At 40.4% G+C, this 24,303-nt stretch overlaps 1 protein-coding gene and 1 long non-coding RNA gene across 2 annotated transcripts in view; both read right to left on the bottom strand.

The window, feature by feature from the left end:
• Positions 1–18,670, bottom strand: part of LOC122404975 (5-hydroxytryptamine receptor 2B-like) — a 48,474-nt gene extending 29,804 nt beyond the window's left edge. Inside the window, exons 1-2 of the mRNA XM_043409415.1 lie at positions 18,549–18,670; positions 5,725–5,858 (exon numbers count right to left, since the gene is read on the bottom strand). Of these exons, the coding sequence (XP_043265350.1) occupies positions 5,725–5,858; positions 18,549–18,666 (252 nt within the window). The 5' untranslated portion in view covers positions 18,667–18,670. The remainder of the gene's footprint in view (positions 1–5,724; positions 5,859–18,548) is intronic.
• A 76-nt stretch (positions 18,671–18,746) lies between these two features.
• LOC122404976 overlaps positions 18,747–24,303 on the bottom strand; it is a 155,182-nt gene continuing 149,625 nt past the window's right edge. Inside the window, exon 6 of the long non-coding RNA XR_006259734.1 lies at positions 18,747–19,037. This is a non-coding gene — a long non-coding RNA (uncharacterized LOC122404976). The remainder of the gene's footprint in view (positions 19,038–24,303) is intronic.

Raw genomic sequence — 24,303 nt, forward strand, 5'->3', positions numbered from 1 at the left:
CCGGAAAATCGTTGGAAAGTGTTTCCAAGTCCCGAATACCAAATCCGTGTGCTCGCGCAACTATATAACCTTTGACAAAGTTCCCAAAAGCGCTGTCAAAGCTATTTAAAATTAGTTAATCCCCGAGTGTATTCTACGCCCTGCGAGTTGCTACTTTAGTCTCGCGAACAAGGGCGAAACTCAAACGAAGGAGAATAAGTCAGTGGTTCTCCGTTCAAGTGAACTCCAAAATAGTGCAAGATCAGATGAATTCGATCAGAAACGACCCATTAGTACGTATCATAGTATTTGCAAATAATAACTTTCAACTAGCACAATTCACTCTTACGCAACATATTTAAGAAATCATTCGTTCCCATTCATTCGTGTACTGATACATACAGTATACACACAGTATAAAGTTATAAATGTTACGACGATGTTTCTCTGATTCTGGCAATAATTGCTATACGAATTGTTCCACTTTTTCTTTTGAAAATTGGGCATCATCATCGAAATGAATAAATTGATTTTACGCAAAAATCGAGCATCGAACGAGAAATTCTTTGAGTCACTGATTGAAATACGTGCACTCGTACAGCGTGTTCAAGAACGAACGCGTTAAACGCACCCCACGGTGGTAAGAAGTCGGTAAATTTCAGGAACCGTCAATCGGGACTCAGTGTGCCTTAACAATGGCGACGCGGCAGTAACAGCTAAGAAGTTATACGCGAATCATCTCGAAGCGTTCAACGCGGTCTGTAATTCCAAGACAATAACGTAAGGAGCTTCTTTACCTAATGAGAAGCTGCTTGTTGCGCTGTCTAAGTAAACGGCTGTACATCAGCCAGGAGTATCACGGAATGAGAAATTGCTCCAAGATTGAGATCGAGTGGCTTCACTTCGGAGGATTACACGCCTCGGAATTCCACCAATATCTCTTCCCGGTGAAGGATAAATAGCGACAGGCAGACTACAAGCGGTTTTCGCTCGTCGAACTTTACATCCGTTACATTTCCACTTTAATAAATTTTGAAAACGTTACGCCGGGTACGAAGGCATGTTTAAGGGCGAGCCGGTGCATATTTTTAAATCGGGAACCTTGGAACGTTTGATTCGCTTCGTGAAAAGACCCTGCAACACAATGTTGCGTTCGCGAATAAAGGAAAAGGACCAGGGAAATTTTTCCCGTTACACGCGAAAAGAATGTACGGACTGTTTCGTGTGGCTGGTTGTACGATCGAGCAGGGCACTATTGTCCGTGGGGAAAATAAATAAAAAGTGCGAGACTAAACGTTTCCATGGTGCGTTTCGTTCTCGAGAAAATTGATTCTGGAAATTCGTTTGGTATTCGCAAACACACGCAAACACAATGATCAGTAATATAAAGTGAATATGAAGTTACATATAAAATGAGCTTATGATTAATGTATTGCAAACATTGACGATGGAGCGTTACTATCTATTTAAAAAATTTAGTCGACTGGATTTCTTTGCATTATACATTTGTTCAAGTTTTTTTGGCAAAAACAAATACGCCACAGTTGTCGGATTTTATCCAGAGGCGGGGAGCAAGTAGTACCGTGTCGCTGCGTGCATTCGCGGAGCAAGTAGAAATAACAAGCAATGGTCAGACGCGTCAGTCAAGTAGTAGAGGTAAATGCCAGAACAAACGAATCTTTCGAAGCAACTGTACGCGAGAGAAAATTTAGTATATTTTAACGAAAATGTAGAAACTCAAATGATCAAAGTAAGAACGGGATGGAATAGAAAATGGCTGCTTTGGTTAGCGACAAAGCGTCTCCGGAATGAAAAATATATATGAAAAATCGTAAAAATACTCAACGAACGTTTCGATAAGAAACGAACCGGTCGATTGTTTCGCTGGGAGAGATTTCACGGGAGTACAGTCGAGTCCATCGAATAAAGGCAATGGACTTGGAGTGAATTGTGTCGCGGTAAAAATATTCCAGACCCGACATTACCAGTAACAGCGAGGTCGAATATTCCGATGGAACTACGGTCGTTGCTTAACCCATGAATTCTTAGTAAATTCCTGCTCGCGGGTCCGTGTGTGTTCCTACTATTTCCTGTCTGTTTTCAGCGAACGCGTTGGAACCGTGATGCAAAGAACTGCAGCGTTGCAGGGGCGCTCGCGACGTCGTGACGCGAAACACATTCATTCGACGTAGAAGCGTCCGCTGAAACCTCACGGAGTCCCCAAATGGGCATGCCCTCGGGCACAATGAAGTTTGGGGAAAAAAACAAAACAAACAGCCTCCTTTCGCGGAGAATTCATTTGAAATCAGAACGGAGTATTATTCTATTCTCGTGGAAATACACTAGCAGCGACGCGGCCCACGGAATTATAATTCTCGATTTACGTCAGAGATTTTTCGAGGCTGGAAATTGTACCAACAGGCTCGCTTACGAGCGTCAAGACCCGACCGGTGACGTTGACGAAACTAATTCCGCTAACACTTTTTTAAATTCGATGAAAGGAATTTATATTAAAAGAACCGTGGCGTTCCGTTTACGTTGGCGCGGGCGAAACGTCCATTTTCTAGCCCGGGAATTTTTTAGAATTTCCTTGGCAAGCTAATGAACTCGTTATTGTGAATCGAACGAAAATCCAGCATGCTGAATTTGAAGAGTGGTATTTAAAATAGAAATACAGAAATTTTTTTATGAGACATCTGTTTCGAAACCTGACTTATGAGAGATCGTGATTAGTCATAATTAAGCTGAACAAAGATTGCACCAGTGTGCTTAAGAGATAGAGTATCGTGATAGCGTGTAACCGCGAAATTTGAACGTGTGGTTTAGCGTATCTGGTGAAAATTGAATGAGCGAGGCGAGGCTGCGTATCGAATAACAGTAGTTAAGCTGTTAAATATTTAGTCAGAAGTGTACTTAAATATTTAACGTTGATTCATTTTCTCGTGTGAAATGAGTCATTTTTGTGTAAATAGGATGGTGTCTTTTTACGTTATACTCCCGCAAAATAGATCAAGTATTTCTCGAACTCTGCCTTTTCCTTTGTTTCGGTTTGGAAAGGCTATGACAGGGAAACATGGTGGAGGCTTGGAGATTACTTTAATGAATTCGAACAAGTCTGTTTTCGGTGATTATGATTACTTCGAAGTTTCCAAGGACTTAGAGCAACTTGATCCTCCTTTGAAGGAGCCGCCAGAAAAGAGGACCGAGGGCAAAAAAATTCGTCAGAGGTATAAGCGATCGTGTAAGTTGTCCGGTCTTACGAACTTCGAAGCGCTAATTAATTCCTAAAGAGCGACGTGGTAACGAGCTTCTTATTCAAGAAGGATCTGTTTAATTATACGTCACTGTTCGGAATCTCGAGTGGTTCGAGGTCTCCAAAGATTTCACGGATCCATTGGAATCCATTAAATCAAAATAGTCCGTCGCCCTTGGGGCCAACGAATGAAATTGACTTCTATAACCCGTGAAAACAGCGTAACCGGGATTGTTCCTCGTTCAATTCAATCCTTAGACTTTATTGAATAAACCAATACATTTTTATAGATGAATTTTACCTGTTACAATATTGAATTGCTGTCATTATTTATTACAAGATTTATTTGTTTCCTTAATTCGTATAGCCCTCGTATATTAATATCCATTTTTTAAGACTACCTTTTTAAATCCAACGTGGACAAAATTAATGAAAAATTAATCAAGCTGTCATAGAATTAATTTATTAACTGATGCGATGTTTTTTATGATTGTTGCGCGATCTTTTCACGAATAAGTTTATTTCGAAACGATTAAAACGAGGCCCTCTTGTAGTCAAGCAAAATGTAATTCCGTGCAAACCGCCACGGAGAAGCGTGCTCTTCGTTGGAAAGCGATTGTCGATAGTCAGCTTTAAGCGAGTATGTTTCGTTGGAGCTTAGTGGCAAGAAATCCTATATCTGACCGCCAACGCTGGTGGGCATTAATGAACATAACTCATGTGTAATACTAAAACACGTCCTTAAACCATGTAGTCTCGACTGAATCCCCCTGCATGCGAAACAAGGCCGTTTAATCACAGCACGCGTCACGGCCTACCCTGTTAATTATACTTTCGACACATCGAACTGTGTTTTTACGGATCAATATATCCATTGATACGTATTGATAAGTCTAATAAAAATACGTAATTATAGTAGAAGAATGATATACTTATGATCAACAATCCTTTAATTTTACGAATCAACTTTCCTTTAATACCATTTTTTTCTTTCCTTGAAGAATTTCCTTTTCTTCTATCGTACATTATAAATTGATTATAAACAGTGATATTTTAATTACGTAGCGCCATGAAAAATTAATGTTCACTGCTTAAAGAATTGTAGGATTTCTTATATATTATCATTTTATTACAGGAATGCCTAAAATTGTTAGAATAGAAAATATACGAATTATAAAAGAGTTTTCTTTCTATTATTTACAATAAATAAGGTAACATCTTACGAAGTAAATTAAATAATTTGCGAAGATATAAATCAACGAGTTTAAAGGCGTTACGGAAACCAAACATTAAAGCGAGTAACTATAATTGTTGGCTAAAGAGGTGATTTGGTATATCAGATCCCTGGAGTCATGGATCGAAATAGGTCTCGTGTCACGAAAACCAGGTACACCCCTGGTCGGTCTCTGGATGGATTATGAAATCTAATTAATTCTAACGAGGAAGGGCACGTAACGTATCCATTGATGTGTTTTCGGTAGTGATTCGTAAATATAGACATTGGTTGACCTGCTCTACAAACCTGCATCCTTAGAAACTTCTGTTACACCTTCTCCAGGAGTATAATATACAGAGTGATTGTAGAAACTGGGATACAAAAAACTAGTTGAATTCGTCAATAGGCACTATCTTTCGATGATTTATTTCTCAACAACGATGCAAGTATAATATACAGTTTTACTTGTCATTTCAAACAAACAATTATTCGACCATAAAAAACGTAATATTTTCCGACGTATTTTATGCTAGAAAAGTACAAGGTTTTTTTATATATATATCTTTTAGCAGCAGTTATATTCATACAATTAAATTAAATTAATAAAGTACTCCGAAGGTGGAAGAAATAGAATAAAGTTCAGAGACAAAAGTCACAAAGAAAAGAACGAGAATAACAAAGAGTTATCTCTGGCGATGTTCAACGACGAAAGCTGTAGCGTGGTTGAAGGGGTTGAAGGTTCCTAAAGAGCGAATCGTGGAAGATGGAGTAACTTACAGATGTAAAAGGAGCCGTGGACAAAAGGATCACGATATTTAGATGTATGATAAATGGGACAAGATAAGCCGCTGTCTGGTTGTAAAGAATTTATCGCGGTGACGATCGTGGTTTACAAGCAAAAGATCGCGCGAATAAGGCGTCGAGGTAGAAAGTATTTTATACGTCGGACAACAAAGGCGTGTACCTTTGTTTAAACAGCCGGATTAACGAGAACAGTTGGCGGCTGTGGGGCGTCGCCGTAGCCATTTTTAATTTCGTAGATCCTTAAATCGTCTCCAGGTAGCAACAATTCGCTCCCTGGTAATGAAAACGAATCGTCGTTCGCGGAATTAAAGTCGGTTGATCTTTTTCGGCGCGATTTTTAATAACATTCCCGCGCGCTGTACGCGTCCGAACGACGGAAGAGATTTTTATCGAACTTGCGAGGGAAACGAGATTTGAAACAGATTGCGCGGCCATAACGGACGGCGTTTAATAAACCCGTCAGGCGACGTACCTCATAAACGGCTCCGAGTGGCATGACGAGGCAGGCGACCATAAGATCGGCGACGGCCAAGCTGACGATTAAGTAATTCGCCACGGACTGCAAATTCCGTTCCAGCAGGATCGCCGCTATCACGAATAGGTTTCCTGGAACAAAAATTTCCATCCTGTTTCCAACCAATAATTAACGCCCATTCGCTCCGTACAACGGCCATTGCGCATGTATTACGTGAAACATTACAATCGACGTATTACGTGGATACCTGGAACACGAGCAGCCCATTAATTTCTAAAAGGTGACTCGAGTAATAGTAGTAATAATAACGTCGCGAATAATCGAGTGATAGGAGAATAACGACCACTTTCGAAGGTCTTCCGCGTGAATATTTAATCGTGTTTCAACGTTTATTTTAGGACCTCTTCGAAAGAAACGATGTTAAAACGGTATAAAATAAAATATAATTAAAACACCTTCTAAAATTTGATTTCTAGCTTTCACGCGGTATGCATCGCTTCTATTATTTTTACCCTGCGGTTAGTAATTTATCTCGATATTATCGTAGCAAATAAAATACATATCCGAGGAGTCGATTTTCCGTCGAGCTCGTTTTCCATCGTAGACTGTTTCACGAGCACCGAAGGACGAATCACTATTAGTAGCTATTATCCATCGTGGTATCGGAGTTTCGCGAAGTTCTCCAGGCCCGTGGTAGACTGCTTTAATCAGAAATCCATTTAGTTACGCGCGGTTACCGAAGCTCGTGTAAATAATTCGTAAGCTGATTACCGAAGGATTCCCGAAGAGGACGCGGCAGGACGATTTCGTTCTACTTTCGGCGAAATTTCGCTCAGGTATCGTTCGCTCGAATTAATAATTCCCCTCCCTGGTTGGAGGCTACGCGGCTGGTTTCCCTCGTGTCAGGGTCAGAACGACGGTCCCGGTTCCTGGACTTTCAACTTTGGAATATTAAACGAACGTCACGAATCGCTGACCATAATTTCAGCATCAATTTCGCGAAGTTTCCAAACGGTCTCTGTCTTCTTTCCTCTTCTTTCGAACGTTGCGACCCGATGTCTGCGGTTTAGCGGTAAAGTTCGCTCGGCAAACGAGAGATGTTCGACCAGAAACGGTTCGCTTTACGCCGAAAACCGCTCCTAATTACTCCGTGGACGGTGTCGTCGCTTTGAAGGGTACGTAAACGTTTTGACGATAGTGTAATCAGCTTATTTGTACGTAACGGCCGGTGGCCGACAAACGCGACAGATAGCGGAGCCAATTCATCCGCTTTGTCCAGCGGACAATTTGCTACAACGACGCGACGCTCGGTGAATTCCCTGCCCCCCCCCCCCCTCGCGGCTGCGTTGGTTGTTTAACGATATTTTTGAAAAATTAATTCACTGCGACGGCCGGTGTCGATTGTCATCGAACGTACTCGTTCGACGAATAATTAATGGCTGGAGTGCCGTGCAAACAACCGTGGACGTTTATTCGTTATGAAATGCGAATCAAGCATTCCCATCGAAACGCTGAAATTTACAAATATACGTGAAAATGCCCAAGAGTTTATTTCATAGAAAACTTAGATTTATTTCGAGTGAAATTTTAAGCGTCTCGCGCCACGCGTGACAGTTAACTCTAGAGTGCTTCCGACGGGGTCTGACATGTGTACTTCAGTTGACAAATATTGCTTCGTAACGAGTAAATGCGTACCACTGTATATCTGTTAAGCGACATACGCGTGGACGCGTTAACTCACCGTCGGTGTCTTTCGATGTATTGTGTACAGGATTTCCCACAAATTGTGAATTCTATGCTAAGAAATAAGTTGAAGATATAGAATAAATTTTTTTTAAACGAGAATTTGCTTTCAAAAAGAATTTTGTTTGAATATCGATGGAAAACAAGTAGAAATAGCGAATAATGGTCAGCCACGTTTGTAGGTAAAAACGCTTGAAATATTTTTTTTGCAGTTTGAAATGTAGGGTGGTATTTTTCACTAATTCAAATTCTATTGACACATAAAATGACCAATCTATCCTTTCTAGTAATCGCAATACTTTCTTTGCGTCTTCTAAATTGTAAAAGAATCAATAAACGTTCAATATTATTCGCTACCAATGCTGCTGTTTCGAGGAATTACATCTTTTTTTTTGCAATGAGACACAAGGGGATTAATTTCGAATGCATTTCGTAAAGGATTGATTTGCTTTCGCGTATTCAATGTTTCATGCTTCGAGTTTACGGAGCCGTGAAACGCGGCGAACGATGTCACGAGCCCCGGGTTTCGCATTTAAACGATTCAATGAACGAAGAAGTTCGAAATGAAACAAAAACGTGGAGAAAACTGCGCCCAACCGCGCATAAAATTCGATTTTGTCGCTACGCGTACCACGGACTGATCATGTTCCCCCCCCAACGTGATTTAAACCGTTGTTGACTTCGTAACCGTTCAGCAATCCTTTCGATCGTAAATAGGATTTGTACCGGGGGTCACCGAACACAACCATATAAATATTATATCGCTCCGTATCTGTGCGAAGCTCGTATGGTCGAGTCATTAACTTTACCGTGGATCTAAATGGTGTAGAAGACCATTTAGCGAACCTGTGACGCCTGTGTAACACCGGAACGTTAATTTCGGCAATAATTTAAACCGCACAGAAGCTGATTTAACGTCCCCCTGATTATGCAACTCGTTGCATCCGGCATGCTGGCGACTAGCGTTATAATGTATCGTCTCATAAATTAAATATAAGGAAACAGATATTTCAAACGAATCTCGTATAAATTAAAGACGAATTCGAGGCTACAAAAATAATCAACAGTCAGAGATTTTTTAAAATATTCTCAGAATTTTCCTTACTGTCGTTTATGTATTTAAAATTATTAATATGGTTAGCTACGTAAATAAGTTGACTGTTCAGAATTTTCGAACGAAAACAACGTAACATTCGAAAATGATACATTGATTACAAATGGTCCATTAATCATTTAGTATCCGTGCTAGCCTTCGTCTATTCGTAAAGACGTAATACAACCAAAATTTAATAATTTTCAGGCAGAATTAAAATTAGTGAAAAGAATTAGTATTTAAAATTAGAATTAAGAAAAACTAGACGAATTCCCAGAATGAAAATTGTAGAAAATTGCTATGTCAGAACGCGGAGAACTTTTGCAAAAATATAATAGCGAAATCCAATCTTTGTAGGATGCCGTTTTAAAGCGACTCCGAAGATCATAAGTTTGATATCTGGGTATTTCAAAGGAAGTTTACGCGAAAAGTGCAAACTCAGCTGTTTCGGAGAGCAATTTGAGAGCACGGTGTCTTCCAGTGAAAGCTGGTTTAGGAGAGTAATGTCGTAAAATGTCTTTTCGGGGCATGTTTTTACGGCCACGGGCTGCAACAAAATGCAAATAGAAAATCGATTTTTACAAAAGTGCTAGACTACAATATCCTTTAAGCGCGGCGTTCGTGATGTCGATGCGAATGCCCGAGAATCTAAGTAACACGCGCGAAGCAGTTTCTTGGCTGAATGGTTTCCCGAACAGTTAAATTATTCGACCGAACGCGTACAAGCGCGAACCATTTCGATACAGCCGCGAACCCCGGTTCGGATTCGTTGACAAAAATTCTACTCTCTCGGGGGCTGGCCCTCGTTGGACCCCTTCAGAAACGGTTCCTTGTTTTTACCCCGAGTTTTATTGCGGCAACTTCGACGATGGTTGCGCGCGTAAAATAAAATTCACCAGGGATCAGCACGAATGGAAAATTTCTCTTTGCCCGGTAATCGTCAAGTACCAGAACGGATTGGAAAATCGTGCAGTCGACGATCGAGAAACCTCGAATATCGCGGGAGCCAAAGACTCGAGACTAAACGTAATAGGCATCGCAAATGGCGAACTATAAAAACTGAATCTTTTTAAAATGAAATTAAGTAGATAGCGTAGCGAATTCTGAAGTTTATAATTATTGTTTTCCTTTAAAAATCGAAATTGAGACGGGTAAAAAAAATATATTCGAAACTATTAACGTCAAAAGAAGAGAAAATTTCACTTAAAATATGAATCCGTTTGCTAGACTTTCTAAGCACTGCTTATGATGTATAAAAATTACAGTCGTATAGCATGCAGGTGAGCTCCAAGTGCTGATTAGGGTTAAATCGTACAGGTCACGCGATCTTTAGCTGCAGGCTCGTGCTTATCCTACAACGCACGTGCGTGTTTCGTTGATTCGACGGTGACGTTGTAATTGTTGTAAAATCACTGGAGAACCAATGTAAAAATAGTTCACTCAATAATTTTTTAATTTAAATTATTCGTGTTTTATTTATTATTTGAATTCGTAATGCGTTGACGATGACTCGACGATCAGCGAAAATTTAGCGACACGGCGTTAAAGGCGGTGATTAATGCGACGATTATTAGCAGGCGTTAAACAACGGGCGAACGTTCAGATTTGCAATTAGATAGGCAATTATGCGAGCGCAAAGATTGACACAACGATAATAGAAATGATAAAAAGTTAATCACCTGTTGGAATTCCGTGAGTTTTCTCTTCTCCGTCAATTATTGAATACAACGGAGAGTAAACACCGACTCAATTGTCAGTTTTTATTCGCCTCGGAATTTTCAAAAGCACCGTTATATTCCCAGTAGTTAAAAAACTTTTATAATCGGTTACAAAAATCATGAAACATGGCGCGGATTCTATATTAAATTTTAGCAAACATTCTATAATATCTCTAATATCTTCCGTCGAAGGTTTGCAGCGCCAAAGACGAGACGATTCGAAACGTTTAATTACAATATCGCGAATGTTCCGCAACAATGTTACCGCGTATATTCCCAAATGAATTATCGTTACAAATTCCACTGGTTGTTTATGCCTCGATGGGGAAACGCACGAACGCGATGAATTTCCTCGATAGAAGATCGCCATAAATTGGGAATAATCTGATTACGCGGAAGCATTGCACGCGTTTATGAGAAAATTGCGAACCGTCGTTACTTTGAGCGTTTCGCTCGGCGCCGAGTGCCCGTGAAATTACTCTAATTTGGACACAGGCACCGGATACCACCGTTGCGATGTTCAACGGGCCAGTTAGTTGGCCAGTGAACTGCGCCAGTAACAGAATTTACAGTCAGACAACTCTGCGAAAGTGCGAGCATTCCTACGCGTATGAATATGCATACCGGCAAGAAACTCTGACAGGATCCGCCTTGGTTAACAGCGGCCAGTAATCGTGCCAGTTTTCTGCCAAACTTTTAATCGTATTTGATGTTTCGAAACGTTTTCCCGGTCGCGGCAGATAAACCGTAAATTAGCCGGGGGATGGAAACTTCTTGTTAACTTCGTTTGCAGTTCGGCCTGATTGGAATGCAACCATCGCAGCATTATCGCCCCCCGTACCAATCGCGAGCGTAGAGAACTCCGAAATTAAATGTTCAAACGCAACTACGCTTCGACGTTTAATTGATAAATATTCCATCCCTCTTGCGAATCCGTGCTTGCAAGGGTCGTTCGAGCGTTGCGATTCTTACGACGCTCGGCGCAGAGATAAAGCCTTTAAAAACTTGTCCTTCGAAGTTGGGGATTGGAAACCTATTTACTCGAATAATTCGTAAAATAAAATATCTAAAACTTACCTGCAGTTATCTGCATCGTTCTTCGAAAAGTTCATCCGAAGGAGACTCTTGGAAGGAAAGTTGTTGGCTCCCACAAACTTCGCCGATTATTTAGCAAATAGGAAAAAAAATGTTTGTTTGCCAACATAACAGTTTATTAATAATTCGAATATATAAATGTGAAACGAGGTAACAGAAAATGTTCAGCACGGATATATAAACATGTTCTTGAAAATTTGAATCTAATCTCGAGTTCAATCTTGAAATCTTCAGAATCTGAGCTCGTACTCCGCCTAAACCCTAGTACTATTAATATTCGAAAAAAATAAAAAAACGCGGCCTAACGTGATCGACGATAACCATGTTTGGAATTCCAAACGCAAGTTTTAAATATTTTTAAGAGCTAATACGCTTGCTCAAAGATCTATCTTTTGCTCGATACTTCTCTAAGAATACGCAACTTTAGACTCGATAATCTTGGGTTTTCGTATTTTCACCAAATTCTTTTTTTACCAGATTCGAATTTTCTTTTCTTTCGACAACAAGATGCCCCCATTCGAGCGTGGAAATGTTCGGGACAATGGTTTTCATACTCCAGGGTTAAAAATTTCTAACCAGTCTTGTGCTCCTCGCGAATAAACGAGATGTTCGTCGAGACGAATTTTCTCCGGTATTGTTTGCACGCGTGCGCTCGAGCGTTCGCCGAAACAGCGCGCCGGAAACGCGCTGTCATATTTACGTCCGGCTGGGTTTGCCGCTCGCCGGGTCGTTTTAACTTTTCGCGAACCGCGACGACCAGATTTCGATGTTGCCTGCATTCCTGCTGTTCGCCCGGCGGCTCTGCAATCTCGCCGTCTTAAATAAACGTTCCGGAAAAAGGATCTTACCGCGAATACTTCCGTAAAGTGCGCCGAATTCTTTCGTGGCCAAGACTTACGGGGGCCCTCGTGTAACTTTTCTGCCTCGAAGAATCCGCGGTTTCCTAGCTCTAATTAAAGTAAACTTCCGTTGTTGCCCCCGCGACTTATACATCTCCAACCGGGGAAACTTTATTGTTCTTTCACGGCCCTTTTCATCCCACGAGCTCCGCCAATATTTTCCACGATTTTCTTTTGAAGACTCGTCGTTCGTCGTCTTTAATTATTATTAGACTGCCGTCCCGAGTTCCGTAGAGTTTGTTCGAATAACAGCGCTCCAGCAATCGAGGTTCGTGTATACGGTTTTAATAGTTGATCTCGATGAAGGTGTAACAACGTGTTTGCAATCGTACAACTTTATATTCGCGAATGAAATGGATCCTTCTCGGTATTTCATTACAAATTGGGCGTTATTCGTATTCGCAACGTGTCGTGTTTGTTTGAAACGAAGCAAATTCGAAATATAGATACAATAACGATTATAAAGTTGTATATTTGTCGAATGCCGCCACAGATTTTTAATAAAACGAATTGCTTTCTCGCAGAGACATTTTTAATATACCATTCTTTAACAAATTTTACAAGTTTTGGCAGATTAATTATAAATATAATATAAAAAGGTAGATCTCTCGTACCGATTTAGATGCTGGAAAACATCGAAAGCAATAGAGTCAACAAGTTACTGCCCCGATAATAATATTTACCATAATAATGTTAGAAATTTTCGAAGTTGCGATCTCGCGGAGTTCATTTCGTTCCTTTTAGCGTTAACTTTACCCGAGTATATTGTTGCAGGCTAATGCGTATTACCATTCTCACTTCGTGTATGCTAATGAATCCGCGAGCAGAACTTACGCGGCAGCCTAATATCATCATCGTCCTGTCTCAGCGGAAACCGCCATTGTGAAAGCATCCGGCGGAGGCCGGGGGTGTCGCGTTTATTCGACGCGCTACGATTTCCATACGCAATTTAGTTTTCAAAGTAATCCGGATAATTACAAGGCGGTCGAGCAAAAGCGCAAGGATTTGCAAACGTGTTCCCGCCGCAAATTGCAGTTGAGTCGAAGTTGAATTCGGATGCAATTTGATACCGCCGAACCTCTCGGAACCGAGTCAATATTACGGTTTAATCAGATTTTCGAATTTTCCAAATGATACCGACCTTCGAGCGAATCTGCTCCCGGCGACGAAGACGTTAAATAGGAATTATAAAAGCAGGTTCGTTTGTATGCTCAAGGGTGTAGATTTATGCTAAATGGTAAAACGAGAAGCGATATTAATAAACTTTTCGCCACTTTCCACATATATTCTCTAACATTTCAAGATACAAATATTTTTTTTCTTTACGTTTCACCGACTTTGGATGAAATAATAAATGTTATTTTTTTTCCTTCGATCTAGAATAAAAACTCGAACGACATTTCGTTCATGATAGTAATAATAATTATTTAAACTTGAAAACGAATTTTGTTCCAAGTCGATACCGTAGTTAGTTCTAGAGAAAACGAGTATTTAAGAAAAAGTACTGGCTAGTAATTATGCAACCATTCTGTATTTAAATTTAAATTAATTTTCAATTAGATACATAATTTATGATCTAGTTTTATCGTACACTAGTCGTACGATTAGTAGGAATTGCTGAAACTACTTTAGATATGTAGCGTCAAAGTAAATTTCAAAATAAACATAGAAGATAGCAAAAATTATAGTAGGTGATATGATCATTAGATAGAGGATGAAATGCCCTTTAAAACGAGCGTTTGAACGAGTCGATAGCTCAATTAGTTCCGGAGATATAGCAATTTTAGTTTCAAGTCGATGCGGTGGCTAGTTTCGGAGATATGAGGGACCGAAGCGTTTGTTTACTTCTTTACTACGGCCTTGTCAAGGTCGTTGACCGGCACGTGCTCGGAGAAACTAGGTCACTCGGCCACTCGGTCGCGAGTCACGTGCGAGACAGAGAGGTCCGGCGCGACGCGTCAGACGGAGACAGCGATAGTCGAATTAAGAAAAATTACCTTTTACATAAATTGCGATATCTCCGAAACGGGAAGTCGGATCGACAAAAACCAAAAGCCATTTTAAAGGGGAAGGTTTACCGCTGCTAACGATGACTCAATAATTAATAAGACACTAATAGTTTCGGAACTGCACGCATCTAAACTTTTAGTATTTTTAATACGCGTGAATAGGCTATTGTACGTAAGCCAGACAGTGAGATAGTCGAATTAAGAAAAATTACCTTTTACATAAATTACGATATCTCCGCAACGGGAAGTCGGATCGTCAAAAACCGAAAGCCATTTTAAAGGGGAAGGTTCACCGCTTCCAACGATGGCCCATTTATGCAAAAAACATAAGTAGTTTCGGAACTACACGCTTCTAAAGTTTAATTAATACGTGTTGTAAGAGTGTCTTAAGCAGTGGAAGCTGAAGATTCTCTCTAATCAGAATATGATACCAAATTTTGTCCAGGTTTGTACAAAAAAATATAAATCATTCGTGGTAGGCAAGACAGACTACATATTTTTCTCATAAAACAAACAATAAGAATAGATGTGAATATTGTAAAATTCATTGTACTTATACTATAAGAAAAGTCGTGAAGTTAAATGGCGCTAAACTGATATTGTGTGTTAGAAATCCTAAACGAAATTTTAAAAACAATGCTAGACTGCACGTAAGAAATAACATTTATTATTTCATCCAAAGTCGAAAAAAAAATACTTTTATCTTGAAATGTTAATGAATATATGTGGAAAGCGGTGAAAAGTTTCATCGAACCCTTATGCTGTAAAAAATGGTCAAATATCACTTAAAATAATTCCCACTGGTGCGAATTATTACGATACGATCCTAACCTCGCTTCTCCAGCGTCGGATGATAATACGCGATAGGATGGTAAGTCAATACAGCACAGCATAAAGGTTTACGATCCTTTTCTATACAGCTTAAATAGGCCATTCAGGGTCCAAGACGACTAAACTACCTTCTTTTTACTCGGTCATTGCAGACGTATAGAGAGACGCGGTCGATATATGTATAGAATGCCTATTTCCCGTTTCCTTCGAGCGAGGAAACCTCCTGCCTCTTGGAAGAGGTCTCACGTATTAAAGGAGGACGGTGATTTTCCGCGCGTCGATCTCTGACCCGGTAAAGTCACACCCTTCGTTTGAAATCGGGAAAATTCTACGATTCGAGTGGCTGACAGATTTAATAAACATGAAGTTCTTTTATTGACGACGACGGTAAACGAGAAGATTGCGCCTCGCTTCAGACTTCCATCCGCGTCTGGTCTTGGTAAATGAAAAAATAATCCTCTGATTTCTCCAGAGAAACTTTCGCGCGAACGAACCCATTAATTTCGCAAAATATATCTTATTGAAAATGACAGTGATGTTTCAAGATGTAAATTTCTATCGGAAGAAGGAAATGCGATTTTTAAATTTCGATAGCCACGATTCACGAAGAAATTCTAACGACGTCATTGCGTGGTTCTATTTGAAACTACGTTTTATAACGTTAATTGGCGGTATCAGCTGGTCTGGACGACTCTGTGCGAATTAAATCGAACAGAAATTCTAAATACGGATTCGACTGGACGTTCTCGATGTTCTTTCCGGATTCGATGCACGCGCGTACGTTTGTAGGTCGTATAATAGTTCGCTAATGGCGATAATAAAATAAATTAATTAACCGCTATTATGGAGGCCGTTGATGCAAATCGCAACGATACCGATATTCGTGATTGTTATTGTAATCGAATCGTAGTGCTTGATCGTGCCATTTTGTTTTCGCATTCGTGGAAGTTCCACGACGCCGCCGGAAACTGCAAAGTTGGAAGTGCTACCGATGTTGGACCGGTAATTAGCTTTCTAAAGTATTGACCGCAACGTCCAAGTTTGACGGCCGATCGAATTTGCATGACAAAAGGCTCGTAAGCAGCGTTAAATTCGAACGTATCTATCGGGTCCATCCATAAGTTTGTTCGTATTTTAATCGTGATTCGCCATTACCCTTCGCGAGTGACACGATTTTTCACCGAGGTGCTAAAAAAATTAATTCTCAAGATCAGATATCAAAGAAAATAAATCTAAATGGGATTCTTGAATTTTAACGACGCTTCGAAAATAAGTTCTATGACAAATTCTGAGTTTCAATTGTCTAGAAATAAAATATGGTTTTTGCGGGTAATTTGAGGAATTTGGTCTGGCAATCAACGCGTCAAATCACTCAATTTTTCACTGACTTTTATCGATATCAAATTTAGAAAGATATTGTTAATAAACGAATATCGATACGCGGTACAAAAGAGATAAAAAATTAATAAAAGAACCAAATTAATCAAACTAAACGCAACGAAAGTTTGTTGCGTAAAAAATTCCGGAAATTCTATCTTTCTCATGAGACGACGTATTTCGTAAAGTTTGAAAACCACTGGTGTAGGCTCGTAGAGCGGACAGAAATATGGGACACGTATTTCTTTTAGTGGCTGTAACTTGGATTTATGGAACGAAACTATCCTACGAAGTTTTCTAACCCTCTGGCGCTATCCCGGAGATTATCAAAGACGCAAACAAGTTTTCCAAACAAATTCTTCGCGATACTTTACGAAAAATAACAGAGTGAAAATCATCGTCGGTGTTCATGGCGCGAAATGAACGTGATTAGTCGATAACCGATTACAAGTAAGACTAAAATTAACAATCCTTTCGTGCTGTCTTTCTCGATGGCTCGATCGCGTTAAGGACACTTATCGCTGTAGGAGATCTTATTTCCCTTTGAGACGTCTAGTGATCCGTATCGTGCTTATCAAACAAATTATTCTCGCAACACGAAAGGGGAACGCGATTCACGGGCACTCGTTGCCTTTCTAATCTCAAATTTCACCGTAATAAGGCCGTTTCGCGAGACTTTGATGCACCGTGCGTCCGCGAGAAGTTGCTTAGCGAAAGGAATGCGGCTCTGATTGGTTCCCCGCTCTGGTCACGTGCTATAGGCGGAGCAAGTAATCCCCCGCCCCCTCTGTCGTCCCGCTAGCCAACTTCTCGCGAACGCACAGTAACCAACACGTTACCTAATACGTCCCAGCGGCATTAGATTCCCCAAAATGTCACCGACTAATAAAATTTCCCATTTTATCGCGCCGTCGCCGTTGTCGCTCGACGATCGTATTTTTTTTCGAGCTCATTACAAACGCGTTTGCGATCGGGAAACTTCATGAAATTGTAATCGAGCCATTAGCCCGAAGCCCCGATAACGTCGACGACTTATTCCACCGTCGGAGTCGGATATCTTCGAAGGTGGGCGGTCGCTTACGAAAATCCTGCGCGATCTCGTTCGTGTCCGCGCATACGTGGAACCGTCACGTGGCCATCCTCGTCATTCCCGATAATATATTACTCGCTGCGGAAACACGTCAGGTTTAAATTAATCTCCCATTGTACACGCGTACGGTACGCAGTGCATGGCCCGACGAACTACACAGCAACAACGACACCGTTACATCAGTTTGAGGCCACGCGTGCTGCATTCGCCATCATGTAATATAGTAACACCGTAGAACGATTAATTGATCCCACGGCGACATCAATAGCGCGGCGAACTTTAACTTCTATTTCGCTTCCATCGCGAACGGAAAACGTCCTTAATTATTCTTCTTCAACGTCTCTTCCAATTTACGTTCGGTACGTGTCTCTCAAAATGCCGCGTAATCACCAAGAAACAATCCCACGTTGTATTCCATTAATTAATGAACACCGCGAGTCTACTGTCTACCGTTCCATCAACAGTGATCTCTACGCCTGAGTCTACTTAGCGTCTACCACGGAACTTGGTTCACGATACTCCTTACACAGGGCTCTGTTACCTAAAACTGGAAGTTGAAACATTTTCGAAACCGCTTCGAATGAAACTTGAACGATTTCGAGGCGGTTGTTGGCCGATGTAATTAGTATTTTTCCACGTAGACGCGTACATGACGTTCGAAGGTCCAGTTTGTTTTTTTAAACAGAATATTTTTCTATACAAAAGTATGAAGTTAATTGTGTCGAAAAACTTTTACGTTAGGAGATATTTTTATTTAAATATCACATCGAAACGCGATTGTAGTTTTCTACCCCAAAATTTTACTCCCGATATCTTTTTTCATTAAAGTTCCGCTCCTCCAGGGGGAGACTGGGAATCGAAACAAATAAAAGTTTTCCGACCAGTTTCCAACAACCTATCGAATTTTTCTTGGGTGTCCTGTGCGGCGTGAGGATAAAAAGTAAATCTGGAACAAAGAACACTCACCGACAACGGTGACGAGTATCAGAAGACCGAGCACCAAAGCCCTGAGAATGATCGAAGCATCGGTGAACACCAGACCATCTGCAGACGAGTTTCCAGCCTGGTTGACGTGTTCCTCCATGACGTCCGAGATATATACATATATATATTACATGTATATATGTATATGTATATATGTATATATATTCTCTGTCCTGGCAGGGTCTTCAATGTCCGCTGGTTATCATCTCGTTAAATAATGTACCATGGTCCGCCGTCATGTGCAGATCGCGGATATGAATCTTCTATTCCCGGCTACTTTGGCTGGCCCGTCTCCTCGAGACGCAGTTAATGTCCGCCCGTTGAAACTTTAATACGCGCGTCATTGGGCGATTTTCTTGCTTCTTTCCCTCGGGAAACTTCCGCCGGGCATCTATTTCGCGCAGATAACGCGAACGCCTCGCCCTCCGACAGCCGACCGTCCCTTTGAACTCGTACGCTGCTCGGCCGTGTCTGCAACAACGATAAAGAAAATCAGTCTCGGTCGCTGCTTCGATTTTCTCGCTACGTCCCACTCTCGACGTGCGAGCTATTTTTTATTTCACACGAACGCCTTCGATCCTCGATTCGGGGCCTCCGCCATGCACAAAAACTAACGTCTATGTACGGAGGAAATTCTATTAACTCCAGAGATTTATGTTTCTTAATTACGTATATAAAAAATATGAAACTTGGAAATCAGAATTTATTTCGAGACGTGGGTGGTGTCACTTATCCTCTGTTAGAACACACTGCTCAATTCAAGAGGAGCTATACATTTTCATATATTTAAAAAGGATGTTTCGTAGTGTTCTTAATTATGTATATGACAAATATAAGGCTTATAAAGCAGAATTTAGTTGAACACGTGGGTGGTGTCACTTATCCTCTGTTAGAACATACTGCTCAATTCAAGAGGAGCTATACATATTCATATATTTAAAAAGAATGTTTCGTAGTGTTCTTAATCATGTATATGACAAATACAAAACTCATAAAGCAGAATTTATTTGAACACGTGGGTGATGTCACACACTGCTCAACCCAATATGAGCTATATATGTATGTATATATTTAAACAAAAATGTATGAATAAAATATTTTTGAGAGAATTGACGCTAGATTTCCGTGCATCGATCGGAGGGCTGGTTGCCAACGAAACTGGTGGTAATCGAACAATTATCGAAATTGAAAGTTTGACTGTCAGCGCACGACCGAGCACGGTTATAAATATTCGAATAGAGATAAAATACGACGCGTACGTGTTTCGCGATGATCCGTATCGCGATGTCACGGCGCGCTACATTTTAATTTTATAACAGACACGGTTCATTAACTTAAATTCGCGTGTGTCATTTGCTATCTAGATTCGATCGTCAACGCGTATAAAACGGACGTTTCGCGAGTCATCTTTCGCATTTTGCGCGATCGTGGAATTTCCAGCCGTTCGTTTCGTCGTTCTTTCGATGCGGATAAAAAAATATTAAAAGATTTTCGGTAACGCGATGACGTTATACGTTATTACGTTTCTTTTAGTGATCGTTGAGATTCAAACAGGCACTTTGGCGCGATATTAAGTAAATTATATGGCGATTTGTTCCGTGATGGACCGTGCAGTGCATCTCGTAAACGCGTCGCAGGACACTTGTGTTTATGGTACTCGTTGGAATATGCTCGAGAGTATTCGATGCCGATTTCTATCCTCGTTTTCATTTCGCCATCGAGTTACGATATGTTTTCTATCAACGAGCTGTACTGTATCACTGTACCATTAATACATAATGTTCCGCGTTAATGAGAACCGATTGAAACGATACACAACCGAATGTTTCATGATACGCGTATAAAAGCTAGCTTCGACCGATAGCTGCGATCGTTATATGCAACTGGTGAACTTTCGAACGGCAGTATATATTTTTAAAAATGTTTAAAGGACATTTGATTAATAACAGCTTAAGAATAACTTCGCTCGGGGGTATCGTTCCGAAGAAATTCATCGAAGGAGACGATTCGTCCGTCGTTTCGCGTGTCAATTACCCGAAGAAGAACCGGGCACGGAAGCTTTTCCCAAGTTATCGCTTCATTCGCGATCCATTAACGCGTTTCTGCTTTAACTGCGAAGAGCGTTTCAACGTTTCTGACAGTCTTCGAGTCATTTATATGGGATTTTTCGATAGAAGAACCTCCACCTGTCTACTTGATTGAAGAGATACGCCATCTTGAAGAAAATTATCCTCCTCTCGAAGCTACGCGGACGACGATATAACAAACGCAACTCGCGTTCATTTTCATTGCAGGCGTTTCCCGCTGCGGAGATTTATTTATTCAGTGACATTCTAAGATGTATTTTGAAATAGTTTTTTTTGTCGAAAAAATTGACGTAACAACTTTTTACTATTTTTTTCGCATAAGATCGATGAATGTTTAATCGTTCCAATGTTACGAATTTATTTTGATGTTTTCCTAATTGACAACCGTATAGATTTACGGAACGTGGAATGCGCGAAGCAAATTCGTATCGAAATAAAATAAATTTCGAATAAGGTACTTTCGTTTAATGACCATCTGTTTGTTTCTGGAATCGAATTTTCTGCTGTAACGTCGCTTTAGTGTCCAGGAACCATTGTCTCGATGATATCGTTAATCGAATAAAGCAGCGATTCAGCCCGAGGAGTCGAGTATTAATTAGTTTATTTCACGAGCTGTCGGCATGAAAAGCTCTCAGGCACTAACGAGCTGAATCCTCTAATGGAAATCGACGTCGCCGCACGAAAGACGATTCTTTTGTGATTAAATGAAACATCGTCCATCGTTCGAAGACACGCGTCATTTAATTTCGCTTAAAGATTCGCTCCAAGATTGAAAACAATGCAATTCCACTTCGACTTCTCCAATAGAATCTAGAGCCAACTTGAACTAATTCTACTATTTATTTGAGCTATTTTAATTTCTTCGTTGTTCGAGGTATGAGTCTGTTAAAACATGCAACAGTAAAAATATACATTCGATCATCTATAATTAAAATATTTCGACCATCAGGATGTATAGTTTTCTTTAACAAAAACAATTTTTAAACGATGCATCCACAATTTTATAGTCAATTTGCGTTAACACTATTTTTATACGTTGCAAGTGCTGCATTCGTCATTGCCGAAAACCGAAAGTCGTTGTCATGACATTTAAATCTGTGTCGCGACTTCAGTGTCACGAGATCGAGTCACGTTAGATCGTAAGTGACATTTCAAAGCAACGTCTCGAGCTCAGCACGATGAAAACTACATGGTAGCACTGTCGCGAAATGCTTTCAACATTATTGCATCGCTGCACGCTAGGTTCCATACTCTGTATATTTCTGTGAAAACCAGAACGCGAAGTAACGATAAATTAATAAAACTTTCTGGGTCTTCTGCGAGCGGTGCCTCTTATCAACGACGAGTATAATTTTTCCTAGCTTCGATCGAAGCACACGTTCAACTTCTACGCCATGCGTGTCTCATAATATAAAACTCTTTCAAAGCGGCATGAAACGTTCAAGAGACATTTCACCGAATAAGATACGAAACTAAGATCGAAAACTTTGATTTCTCTTAACAAATTACAAATCAGATTTTGCCCCGGGAAAATATTGCAACTCGTTTCACGCTACGTTTCGAGTTTGACGGGGGCACCATTTAAGCGCGATCATCCCCTGAGCCCTAATGGGAGCCATACATAATACCTGGTGAACACTTGAGAGTTTTAGCCTCGAGAGTCGAGAGTATTACGAATAAGAGCTGTTTCGCGCGAGGCAGTGGAAGAGTCTTTATGCTGAAAGTTACCTCGTTACTCTTAAAGTCGGCCCTCGCATGTTCTTGTGAAAGAACCCTTACTGTAAATACTGTATCCATTAGACAATCTTACTCTCGAGAACGAAACTCTCCAGTGGGCGACAAGTATACGACAAGAGCAGGCATTTTAAACACGTGGTACCCTCTGTGTTAGACTTTGCACCATGCTTGGTATTTTTCTTTTTCTTCTTCTTCCCTGTACGAAGTTTCGTAGTACATATTCATGGGAACAACTTTGTTCGATATTGGACGAGAACGAAACGCTTCAAAGATACACTGATCATTGCTTTTTTCAAATTTTGGAGTCAAGGTTAGAAACTTGACAAGCAGAAAACAAATTTTTCTTACAGAAGATCAACTTTGATGACGAATATATTGAATTAATATTTTATATCTGATCTATATTTTTATTTATTATAATTGAAAATGTACTGATATTTGCTCGTAGGTGCTACGAGATTACCTAGTTTATACTGGTCTCAAATGACTCTAATATTCAAAGGAGAAGTCACCCCAGGGTTAAGTAACAATGCTTGTAAATTTCAACGAAACTAAACCATAATTATATTAAACTCGGAACTCCGATCCTTTGTTTATCTTTGTCTGATAACTCCGTATTCTCTCCCGCGTTCCAGTCGTGTCAAATGCATTTAGGCCCGAGGGCCAGTCTGCGTTATGCTACCAAATCGCGGACCACCGTTGTATAATTATCGCACTACGATCAATATCCATTTGCTCAGCAATTAAAAGTAATCCTATAAACTCTCTACATTCATTATCAACTTTCACAGAATAGCATGAAACAAGAAAATGTTTTCAATTTGTCGTTCTCGAAATCTGATTACGTTACAGACTTCGACATCGAATAAAGTTACAATTCTAGTTATAGTTGACTTCACTCGATGCCACGGTTAATCGTTCGTCGAACAACTTCGCTCCTCGAGTACAGTTAACCGTGATAACTCGAAGCTTCAGTAAACCGAGAGTGAGCATTATTCGATGGTTCCTATTTCGATATTTATATTTTTTCTCCCTTCTCTTTCACCTCGTCGTCGTGTTTGAAGCTTCGCTGGCTCCGATCGAGACGTTCAATTTACGAATCCATTCGTTCGAAGAATCGTCGCTGCACGTGACAATCTTCGCGCTACAATTCTCGCGTTTTCTACTTGTTTCGAGCGTCCTTCGAGGGATAGGCTTCGAGAGCAGAGCCGGCGATTACCATCCGCGGATCCTGTAAGCTCCCGAAAGCAGAAAGTCCCCCGAAGAGGAGGGAAGTTAGTTATACGAGGCTAATGGAAGCCGGCAGCGGCACAGCTAAACAATATGGGTAGCGACACGCTAACAAAGTTGCCCGGGCCAAGAAACGTAATTAAGGCTGCAGAAGTTAAGTTAATTTGGAAATACCGAGTTACGCTTACCACGTGACGCGAACGACGCAGGCGGGTTCTCCTATAATCAATTCGATATCACTGTGGGTGATATTGTCGGCGTAAAGTGTTTCGTGGATCGCGTACAGGGTGTACGGAAAAGTTGTTGACAAACTTTAGCGCCACATGGTCTGATTATCATAACTTGGAAACTTTTTTTTCAAGTCCCCCCCTTCAGTCGACATCGTTTGTCTTTTACTCGATGTCGTTCGCTTGTTTCTCATTCTTTTCTCGTTTGAGGGGGGACCACGCTCGAACGATGGAAAAGTAGGCAAAGTTTGGGAATCGTTCTGGTAATTACCAGATATTTCATTTTTTCAGAGGATACGAAAGCAACTTTCGCCTTTATTCTCCAATTTCTCAAAACTACTTCTACCGAAACATTGATAAAATGTAAGATAATGTGAAGATGTTTTAACTGACACCGTTATACTTATATATTAAAATTAACACGTTTTTACATTTACGAAGTATTTATAAAACAAA

This window comes from Colletes gigas, unplaced genomic scaffold, assembly GCF_013123115.1.
Source record: "Colletes gigas isolate AHSC1104 unplaced genomic scaffold, ASM1312311v1 Colletes_gigas_Sc00003, whole genome shotgun sequence".
Classification (NCBI taxonomy): Eukaryota; Metazoa; Arthropoda; class Insecta; order Hymenoptera; family Colletidae; genus Colletes; species Colletes gigas.